The sequence below is a fragment of the Lipophrys pholis genome (genome assembly GCF_963383615.2).
Source record: "Lipophrys pholis genome assembly, chromosome: 11".
Classification (NCBI taxonomy): domain Eukaryota; kingdom Metazoa; phylum Chordata; class Actinopteri; order Blenniiformes; family Blenniidae; genus Lipophrys; species Lipophrys pholis.
The window spans coordinates 16,394,815-16,406,333 of NC_137631.1; the positions used below are offsets into that span (position 1 = coordinate 16,394,815).

An 11,519-nucleotide genomic window follows, 5' to 3' on the forward strand; every position below is an offset into this window, starting at 1 on the left:
GCATCAGTGGGATTCGGAGATCTATCGCTCTTCAGTGGTGCATTCAGTGTTAGAGGGTCGATTTTGCACAGAGTGAGCCGTTCTCGCTCTCTTGTGGGGTTTTGTTCGGAAACTTGGCTATGTTAAAGCATGGGAGAGACGGCTGCTGTTTGTGACATTGTGAGCACTGTATGATTGCATGGCATTACATTGTTACCACAGACCTAACATGCTTAAGGACACAACTGCATTATTCTCTTTCTGATTAATTACAGTGTTTATGTAGTGCTTTTTCTTGCAGACAGAAACTGCAGTTTGATTCTGAAAGCAGGCGTTTGGGAGATATGATTTACCGCTTTGAACGGGACGGTAACAGCGCAGTTGTCTTGTGTGTGTAGTAGGATTGGGAGGCTCCCGTGAGCTTTGGGGTAGAAAGTCTGCAGCACATCATATTACTTAGCTGTTGAATCTACTGTCATCTCTTCATCTGTCAGCCCACATGCCATTATGTCCTCCCTCAAGGAGTTATTTCTTAGTGGGAGGGTGGGCATGTGTGTTGAAGCTGGTGTGTTGGTGCCTCCCTGTCTGATGCACATCAGCTAAATTCCAGACAGGCAGCATATTAAAAGTAAGATGGACGAATTTCTGCTTCTCCTTTTTTCTCACGTTTTACTCACTCTGCCTGCTGTGGCGGACACATTTTGTTCTGTGTTAAATGGGGGCATTCAGAAACGTAAGCTTGTCACGGAGAGGACTGACCTGTATATTTGCTGCCGATGGGCTCCTCAGCAGAGAGAAATCCTCGCAGCACAAAGACTAAGAAACTGAAAGTCTTACGGACAGACTGACCGATTCATAAGCCATCAAAGTAACAGAGGACAAAGCATGAAGAAGCTGGGTTCTAACCGTAACCTGAATAACGTCCTGTCTCAGTGTGAGGCGTCAAGTTCATCTGAATTCGACAAAATTCACGCAGTGAAGACGGGATGGGCTGGCCGTCTGGGGGATGCGAGGAGAGCACTGAGCCGCAAAGCCAAAGGATTTACAGCCCCTTCAACCTCATCCTCAACACCATGCCTTTTCTCCACAGCTCCCCCGCCACCCAAAAGAGCTCCCAGTACCACCCTGACGCTGCGCTCTAAGTCCATGACCGCTGAGCTCGAGGAACTGGGTGAGTACCAAGGAACTGGTGTGCACTCTCTTCTGCCTGTTCTGTCATGTTTCTGATTTCGCTTTGTCATTAAAACTTGGTGTGTCTCCTAACTTTTAGAGTAGTCACTTCTCTTGGCTTGTTCTTGTCATTTTCCCTCCTCTGCTGACGCTATCTTTTTCTCACCAAGCTTCTGCTCGGAGGAGAAGAGGAGGTGAGTCTGGGGCAACAAAGTAGCACTCCTCTAAAAAGTCAAAATCATCTGATTCATCATTAATATAGGCAGTATAGATCAAAACCAAATTATGCATGAAACACTTTGAAACTCTTCTTTTGTCTCTGTCTTTTTTTCTCTCTCTTTGTCTCTTCTAAATCTTTGCATGCACTCCCCAATGGTCAACAAGGAGACACAATAATCCTCTATTGAGACACTGTAGTGATTTCCTCTGTTACCTTAGGGCATGAGAGCATAACATAGTGCATAGCTGTGTCTTAGGCGTTGCATTTATTTATTTTTTTTCACTGTGAGACTAAATGCCGATTGATGACACAACGTTTCCATGGTCTTATGTCTCAGTATTTAGTTCAGGCTCATTTCTTTCTCAACAGAGAGACTAGATGAGATGTTGGCATCCCAGGAGTCTATGTTGCGTTCTCAGCCCTCGGAGGCAGATTACAGAGCAGCCACAGTCAAACAACGGCCTACCAGCAGGAGAATAACACCAGCAGAGATCAGTGTGAGTGCACCCACACACGGCGCATTGGCAGACAGCATATGCAACTGAGCTGGCATCCATACAAACTGAAAGTGACACCATGCTTGCAAACACCTGGCCGGCACAACATGTGACACTGCACACAAACACCGCTTTGTATTACTCTGTTGTTTGTATTCCTAATGTCGTTTTACGAATCCCTATAATATTAAATGAGTTATTAATAACAAGGTCAATTCTTGGTTTTGCAGTCACTGTTTGAAAGACAAGGGATGACTCTACATGGAGGTCTACACCCAGGGATTGAGAGAGGTCACATACAACTACCGAAGGGCATGTCCAGGACCAAGTCTTTTGGTAAAGCAAACATTCATCTTTTACATATTCAGATAAGGATAGCGATAGTCAGATTAAATGTACAGCAGAGAACATGTCAGGATTTTTCTCATATACTACACTTATAAAGATAAAGAATAATTTATAGAAAGCAGGCATCAGTGCCGCAAAAAGAATATGTTGAGTGTGAAGCTTCTTCCTTATGCAATTTAACCTTGAGTCAAACCTGGGCAGAATAAAACATGTAAAAAGCAGGTACAAATACACACTTGCATCGAATTAAATGTTCAAGAAATGTCAATTCGAACGTTGTTTATTAAAAGATAGACTCAAAGAGCAGATGTGCAAATGCAAAATGTGTTTCAAAAGTAGATTTAGAAATGCATTATTAATATCCCAGTGCATTATTGAGTGTTTTTCATTTTTTCAAGCGTACTCGTAAAATAAATCTTGAATTAATTGTTAAATAAATTGGGAATGTGTTTCACTCAAATTTCATGTAGCTGTTTTTGACGCATCTGATACATTATTAACTGTGTTAGTAAACAGATTTACAGATCTATTTCAGTGCATTTTTCATGAAGCAGCTGTGTGCTTGCTCGGCTTGAATAAAATTGCGCTTTTCCATGAGGTAACTGCACAACACCAGATGATCTGCGTTCTTCCCTACATCATCAGGTGCCACAGAGGAAGATCGGCTGTCTGCACTTGCAGGCGAACATCGATTTCCCCGCAGTTCCTCCATGACAGACAGCCTGCGAGACCATTCACAGCCCCATCCCATCCCTCCACCTCCACAAACAGCACCTCCTCCACCTCCCTACTATCTAGACACTGGTCCTCCCCCAGCATTCTGTCCCCCTCCCCCGCCATCTAGGACACAGAGTCAGGGCCATGAGCCAGGAGGACGCTCCAGCTTCAAGCCCTCCTCCTTGGACCTGCCTTATGAGGCTGCGCAGCGGCAAGCCTCACACATCGAAAGACAGAAGAAAGCCCGCTCCATGATCATCCTGCAGGACTCCTCCCATTTACCTGTGGAACCTACAGAAATCCCCCGTCCTTCTGCTGCTACTCCACCAGAGCGAATCAAAAGGAAGGGCCGGGTTATTGACAACCCTTATGCCAATGTGGGTCAGTTCAGTATAGGACTGTACACACCCACCAAACCCCAAAGGAAGAAAAGTCCCCTGGTGAAACAGCTACAGGTATAGTGCATGTTTGGAAATGTATCTTTCTTTCTTCTTTTTTTTACTTATCCTTAATACCTTAACATGATTTTGTTCGGGGGGGTATGTCTGTCCACTGCAGGTGGAAGATGCACAAGAAAAAGCTTGTTTGGCCTTAGCTGCTGCCCACTCGAGAGAGAGTTCACCCTCAGGACGACACCCACATTCTCATGGGCACACACACACCAGCCGTGCAGACTACTACCAGCAGCAGCTGTTGGCTGAGCGGGATCGTCTGCGTGCCCAAGGGGAGATGATGTTTCAGGGTAAGGGCCCCTTTGCTGCTGCAATAGCTGGAGCAGTGAAAGACCGTGAGCGACGCCTAGAAGAACGGAGGAAATCCACTGTCTTCCTTTCTGTTGGGACAATGGAGGGAGCATCTACAACCAGCTCAGATGCTCCCTCGCTAACTCAGTCTCACTCAATCGATGAACGGATGCTGACCCGAGAGCTGGGACAGCTGCCCCCCCCTGCTTTGGCTCTTAGCCCCTCACCTAGTGGGACCACCTTTATCCATCCTCTTACAGGTAAGCCCTTGGACCCCAATTCACCACTGGCTCTTGCGCTGGCCGCAAGGGAAAGGGCGTTGACCTCCCAGAGCCAGTCTCCAACTAGCAGCCCAGAGCCTCGGACTAAACAAGAGCGAGCAGGCCAGGGTGTAATATTCATTGACAGTCAGACCAAAGAGTCTCCACATGGGGAAGGAGCACCTACGCCCCCTAATTTTTCACCAAAAAGCGCCAAGTCCGTGGGTTATGTTGGACCCTCCCCAGCCTCAATTTTAATTCCCCAGTCCATGAAATCACAATGGGCTTCATCACCTGTCTCATTCCGGCAAGAAATGGAGGCCAGAATAGAAGAGAGGAAGGAGGAGAAGAGACTAGAGGATAGAAAAAGTATGTTGATAAGCATTATGGATACATCACAGCAGAAGACAGCAGGTTTAATCATGGTTCATGCAACCAGTAACGGCCAAGCTGTTGGGATGGGAGAAGAACTCGAACAGGCGCCTGCCCCAGCATCCACTGAGCCTAGTAAATTACCTAGTCCACGGGCAAAATCCCCAAGTCCAACTGTCTCCCAGCCGCAGGCCCAACTCCAGGCCCAACCACAGGCCCTGCCGAAAACTCAGGGTCCTGCCAGTCCAGCCCAAGAGAAGAGCCTGGCTCAGGGAAGCTCGGAGGAGGATGTGGACCCCTATACCGTGACCCTGCCTGCTGCCATGTTGTCCTCTAGTGACGAGGAAACAAGGGAGGAGCTCCGTAAGATTGGAGTTGTCCCACCACCAGATGAGTTTGCTAATGGGCTGCTGGCACAGGCACAGGGGACGCCAGTGTCCCCAACTAAACCTGCCACGTCTCCAACCACCCCGACAACGCCAACACCCCAAACTCCTTCAACGCTAACAACCCCAACTGTGACCCCCACCCAGTCTCAGCCTCCCCAGCCCCCAACTCCACCAAGTGCAGCAGCTGTCTCAGGGAAGCGCTCGGACCCTCTGGAGCCTCCACCAGTGGGCGAGTCTGGCTCTGCGGCTGACTCAGGTGTCGAGGAGGCTGACACACGCAGTTCCAGTGAGAGAGAGCGAGACCACCATCTCGAGACCACCAGCACCGTCTCCACGGTTTCCAGCATGTCCACATTGTCCTCAGAAAGCGGCGAGCCTGCCGACACACACACCACGCACACCTCCTATGCCGACGGGCAGACTTTTGTGCTCGACAAGCCGCCAGTGCCTCCTAAGCCCCGACTCAAGTCCCAGATAGGAGGCAGTAAAGGCTCCGTCACCTTCAGGGACCCTCTGCTCAAACAGAGCTCTGACAGCGAGCTGCTATCACAGCAACAGGCTGCTGCTCTTGCTGCTGCTGCAGCTGGAGGAGTTGGGCTCCCCTCAGGTGGTTCTGCCTCAGTGACTGGTCTAGCCCCCACCAAACCACGCTACCTCTTCCAGCGGAGGTCCAAGCTGTGGGGGGACCCAGTGGAGCCCCGTGGTCCAGGGATAGGGCTTGGTATTGGGAGTTTGGGTAACCTCGGTGGGCTGGGACTGGGGCTGGGTGCAGATGAGGGAGCAAAACCGTCTGTTATGGGGGAACTCAGTTCACGATTGCAGCAGCTAAATAAAGATACTAGGTCATTAGGAGAAGAACCGCTGGGAGCATCACTTGACCCAGGGAGGAAGTCCCCAGTGGCAGGAGCCAGGTAAGAAAATATAAGTTTAACGCATATAAATCAGCTCAGTTGTGGCAAGCATTTAAAGTGCCCTGTAACAATAAGAAAAGTCAATGAGAAATCAATGAGAAAATGGATTAAACTATCAATGTGATTAAACAATTGTTTTTCTAGTGCAAAACTTTGATTACTTAGAACAATATTTACTGTGAAAATATTAACCTGCTAACCAATCTTTATTTAAGCCAGTCTACTGTGATTGTATGTGCTAATTAGATCAGAGATCACTAATATTGTTTCCATCAGTGTCTTTGACAGTATTAGTGCAACAACATAGATAATAGGTGCCGTACTTAATTCAAACTACATAGTATGTTTGAGAATTATTCCTAAAAAAGTCAAATGAGGTGTAGAAGAACATTTTCTCCCGACAACTATGGAGTTATTCGATGCATCTGAAGCACTGTGCTGTTATTTGTTTTCTGTGGCGTTCCCTTTATTTACACTTCATCCAAAAGTAAAATGAAATCCTTTATATTTCTGCAGATGTGAGGACACCGAAGAGGGTAAACCTTAAGGTTATGAACCCTAGGGTAAAGCAAAGGTTTTTTTTTTCCAATTATTTTTTCCAATGACAAGCCGATTAACTAAACCTATTGAAGGAAAACAACCCCTTTAAACATTTTCATGTATTTTCTGTGCTATTTGTTACCTTGTTTGCATCACCTGATCTCTTAGCGGCTCCTGAAGAAATCTGTATAAAAGAGGCAGATTTCAGAAAGCGAGCACTACTATTGAATTTCTTTTTTTTCTATTTGCAAGAAAAAAAATTGGGTTTCAGAAATACAGTGAGATTACAGTTGATAGCTGTGGTCTTGGGTCTGAACTTCGTGTTTCCATAGTTACAGCTGTACTCGTTGGCCTCCTGTGAAATGATCTTTGTTGTTAACAGTAGAGAGTTGTAGTCAACAAGTTGGTGTTATCTAATTTGTGTGTGTGTGTGTGTGCGTGCGTGTGTGCGCGTGTGTGTGCGTGTGTGTGTGCGCGTGTGCATATGTGTGTGTGGGATAGTTCATCTGTTGGTGCAAACAAGGTAACAAGACTGAGAGGCATGTACTTCTAGAAAGCCTTTCCTCATCTCTTACACACTCTCCCCTCTAACCTATGACCCTGCTAGTAGCTGCCCTTCTAGCATTTCCTTAAGCTTTTCCCGCTGTTCGAGTCTTTGTTCAAATAAGACGTGATACATCCTCATATCCACAGCTCCTTGCTGTCATCACTGTTATCCCTCTGATAAGATAAGAAACTGCAGTTTCTTTCTTATCACTGTCCCTCGTCCTTTCATAATCAGTGATAACATCAAAGATTTAAGGATGTATTTGTATGTAGTATTTGAATATAGCTGGGTTACAATGGTGTGTCATGTTATAACCATCCTCTTATGATGTTGGCATTAACAGCATAGTTAATGACAAGCAAAGTGCAAAAGGTCTGAATGTGTGACTTGGATTACTCATGGAATCAGTGGTGGATGCTTTTTTTTTTTTTTTTTTTCAGATCTCTTTGAGATTTGGCTTGGATGTGCAATAATCTGTCTCTGTCTGGACATGGTTTTATGCCATCTGATGTTAGGACAAATGCTGTTGTTTTTCATCGTCCAGTGAAGTTTTGCCAAGACACTTACGCATATTAAATTAAAAGTACTATAGCCATTAAGTCATTCATCTGTCTTGGCTTTACAAAGACTTCAGGAGTTTGTAATCACTCTTCAGACGCAGTTGATGTGGATTTTTATAGCCGCGCTCCTCCTACTCTTTGGTCTCTATTTAAATGTGTATAACAGGGATAGAAGATTTTTCACCTTATTTCAATGCTGATTTCTTAGACTGAAAAAGGGAAGTCATAATAGATCCGTTCATATTTTTCCTGACATGCTGACATCAGCGGGAGGAGCTGACAGACACCACACATCCAAAATGTCTGTCCTGTAATAGTGCACTTTGCTTTCTTGTTGCTGATTGTCAACATTGTAAGGGTTTAATCTATCATAACTGCTGGATTGTTGTGGATTGAGGCCATCATTTGCATTTGTATCCTACTTTCGTTATTACTCTGTGTCACAATTTGGTAAATAAGTTACGTGGGTGCACACAAGTTAATATGAAGTCATGATTGAAGATTGGGCTGAAATCAACCACCTGTCATTGATCTGTACCGTAACAACATCGGTAGATGGGGAAGGCCACTGCATCCATTAGATCATTCCGTGTAACACCCTCTTCTGATTAAACTCACCCTCTGCTGAGGTTATGCTCTCAGAAAACACCCTCATCACCATCCTGGCTCTTGATTTCCCTTGGCTGTAACAAAGATGATCATGCACACCATTATCTCTATACCTCTCTCTCTCTCTCTCTCTCTCTCTCTCTCTCTCTCTCTCTCTCTCTCTCTCTCTCTCTCTCTCTCTCTCTCTCTCTCTCTCTCTCTCTCTCTCTCTCTCTCTCTCTGCATTTAGTTTCTCCTCACCCAGCATAGGGCATCCAATGTAAACATCCCACCACTTCTATTGTGATGTCCGTCCAACACTTACCCCATCAGTTCTGTGCCCCATTTAAAATCTCTTAAAAGCCACTCTGCTGTATTTCGCCTTTCTTGTATCCACCTCGTTCACACGCTCTTTGTGATTCAGAAACTTGTGGTTGTCTTTAGATTTCATTTGTGTTCTTTAGTTCCCTGTTCTTTGTTGCTTGTGTAAATTGCATAAATTTGTTTTGTTTTTCAGTGTTTATGTTAAGGATGGCCATGGTCACTGACTGTTGTGCGTATTACAGACTCTAAGTTTCATAAAAAGATGCAAAACCACAACAATACACAGCCGTGATACACATGCACATGTAAACTGCACACACTTACAAATGAGAAGATTTAACATCCCCATCAATTCAGAATCCTTACAAAAGGCTATTTAAATAGTCAAGAGACATGTGCCTTCCTTTTATTTGTTTTCTTTCCATATTTGTTTATTTGTTTGTTTTTCCTTTGTGCAGTGTTTGATATGTGAACAGTGTGCTCATTGCTCTCTCATGCAGCCCGCTGGTCAGACCCTCTAGTGCTCGGGCCGACTCTGTTGTCTTTGTTACGCTGACACTTCAGCAACTCAACTACACGTATGTTCACATGCACATCGATACACAGGGTCACCGTTACTGTCACATACATGTGGCTGACAACATACAAAGAGCATGTCAAAGACAGCAGAGCCGGTGAAGCCGACTGACAGTCTGGTTGGCAGGCTGCGTCTCATGGAGTGATGCTAACATTATCTCCCATTGCTCTCTCTCTGCTCACCTTGCATGCTCCGCCCTGCTGCTCTGATCTGATTGGTCTAGAACTGACTGTGCGCCCAGGAGGGCAGGACGACTGTGTAAGTGCGCATGGAGCTCATCTCATACCCGTCGGCTTTTTGTAGTCTGATCATTTATCCAGCCTCTGCCGCCGCGCCACTTTTGTTCCATTACACTTCTCAGTCCCGACTTTCGCCCATATTCGAAACCCGCAGCGGAACTTCGCACGAGGCACTCTCACCAACATGCATGAATAAATGTGTCACCACTTCAGTTTCTTTATCACATTTAGGCCTCTCTGCTCTCCCCCCTGCTTGCGTCAAGAAAGGTGAAGCTGTCATGCTAACCCGAATCTGTAGTTCATCCCCCTTTCAGGCCATCAGTTCCTTCATTGGGCCAGTAGTATCCTCACATTTTTACTTCTAATATTTGTCAATATAGAGTTAGATGCAAAAAGGTGGAAAACCAACATTTACTGGACCTGCAACGAAATCTGGAGTAACTACTGTAGTTCCCTGCCATTACAGTTGTTGGTTCTCATGCTAAGAGGTTAGGCTGGGTTCGCTGATATGACTAGCATCTGCTCCTCCATGGTAAATGAGTCTAAATAAGGTTTGAAGAAAGTCAGCAATGTGTGTCTCCCACATGGCCTTAAAAACATAATAAATGTCATCCATCTTCCGTCAACATTGGTTTTTCAAAGGCACATTCACAGTGTGTGATTTTTCTTAAATGAGAAAAGTTGCAACTCGTGTGAAATGTGAAGCTGAAAACCAAGTAGAGAAATCTACTTTTAAATCGCACTTATATGGATGAATGTCTATGTGTGTGTGTGTGTGTGTGTGTGTGTGTGTGTGTGTGTGTGTGTGTGTGTGTGTGTGTGTGTGTGTGTGTGTGTGTGTGTGTGTGTGTGTGTGTGTGTGTATATGTTTGTGTTATATTGTAGTTTCAGAGAACAGAATAACTCTATCATTATGTTTGTTTAATTCTACAGCATTTACAGTTGTGGGTCACAGTAACAAGGACATGGTCTAGCATCCAGGGCGATAGTTCTGAGTTACAATAGGAGAGAAACGTTCAGCAAAAACAGGCGGATTGAAAATAGTAAACAATTGGATCTTTTCACCAACTTGTAAATCGCATCGAAACGTCATAAATTAGCATCAGTGACAGAAACTCGCTGCTTTAATTTGGCTGTAATTTGAGACTGGTTTGCATCTTATAACAGACTATTAACTTCAGTGCTACACTAACTTAAACCTTCAAATGACTGACAGCAGCTCATATAAATACGCTTCTTCTCTTGATGATGTCTTTTGCCAACATCCCTCAAACATCCTGTCTGTCTCTGTCTCTGTCTCTGTCTGTCTCTACCAGACTTTTCAGCAGCCTAGGCGAGCTCCACACCATTTCCCAGAGAAGTTACGGCACCACATTCACCATTCGCCCTGGCAGCCGTTACCCTGTCACCCGACGTACCCCGAGCCCAGGTTCAGGCTCGCCTGACCGGGGCGACCCTCTCGGACGATTCTCGAGCTTCGGCCTGCCGACCTCACCGACAACACTACCACAGACCATCCTTAAATCCTCCAGCCTCAGCCTACCCCAGGAGCCCAAGGAGGTGCGCTTTGTGATGCGGAGTGCAAGTGCCCGATCCCGCTCTCGCTCCCCGTCCCCATCACCCTCCCATTCCCCCGGGCTGGGGTCGCCACTCTTGACCCTGCGACCTTTCCACCAAAAACCCCTCCACCTTTGGAACAAGTATGACGTTGGAGACTGGCTGGAAAGCATCAATCTGGGGGAGCACAGAGCAGGATTTCAGGAACATGAGATCGAAGGCTCACACCTGCCGGCTCTTACCAAGGATGACTTTGCTGAGCTGGGAGTGACACGGGTGGGACATCGCATGAACATTGAGCGAGCACTAAAACAGCTGCTGGAGAGCTGACCCCTGCCCTGAGACGGAGCAACAGATGGAGGAAGACGAAGACAGAGTGAGAGAGAAACAGAGCTGATGAAAATGTGAGGAACAGCGAGGGCCGCTCTTCTTTTACTCCGGCTGCTTTTACTTTCAGTATGTGAACTTCATGTTCTCATTCTGCATTAACACCCTGCACTTCGCACTGCACTGAAGAGGAGGAGTCAATACATTCGCCTTCAGCTACGTAGTGTCTGCCCTCCTCCTTTGCCTGCAGCCCATCAGATCAGACCTCAAAATAAGATCTGGTCTGTCTATGCTGAGTAGAATCGCATGAGCTCCAGTTAAAATTTTTGATTTGTCAAAGGTTCAGTTGTTTCCTTAGTAACGACCACACTTTATCTCCCACTCTTCCCTTCTCTCCTCTCTACCTCTATACCCGCCCTCCATCTGTTAGGCCTCTGAAAGCCCTTTACAGTTTGAGTAAAGGAGGAGTTGGACGAATGGTTCCAAACAGAAAGCTCAGTTGCCTTTCAAAAATATTTATACAGAGATCAACAAAGATGAACGCAGTGCTATACGGACGTAGCGCTGACACAGCTCTGAAAGGTGCGTCTTCTGTATACCTGCTGTTGTTTTTAAACTGAACACTTCAGAGCCCAGAGGAGGAGCTCCACAAAG

General features: G+C 45.9%; 1 protein-coding gene across 1 annotated transcript in view; it reads left to right on the forward strand.

The window, feature by feature from the left end:
• Positions 1–10,868, forward strand: part of shank3a (SH3 and multiple ankyrin repeat domains 3a) — a gene marked incomplete at its 3' end in the record, with an annotated part of 162,246 nt that extends 151,378 nt beyond the window's left edge. The window contains exons 20-26 of the mRNA XM_080475300.1: positions 1,070–1,150; positions 1,320–1,343; positions 1,739–1,866; positions 2,097–2,202; positions 2,860–3,386; positions 3,490–5,606; positions 10,298–10,868. Coding sequence (XP_080331426.1) covers positions 1,070–1,150; positions 1,320–1,343; positions 1,739–1,866; positions 2,097–2,202; positions 2,860–3,386; positions 3,490–5,606; positions 10,298–10,868 — 3,554 coding nt within the window. The remainder of the gene's footprint in view (positions 1–1,069; positions 1,151–1,319; positions 1,344–1,738; positions 1,867–2,096; positions 2,203–2,859; positions 3,387–3,489; positions 5,607–10,297) is intronic.
• Positions 10,869–11,519: the final 651 nt, after the last annotated feature.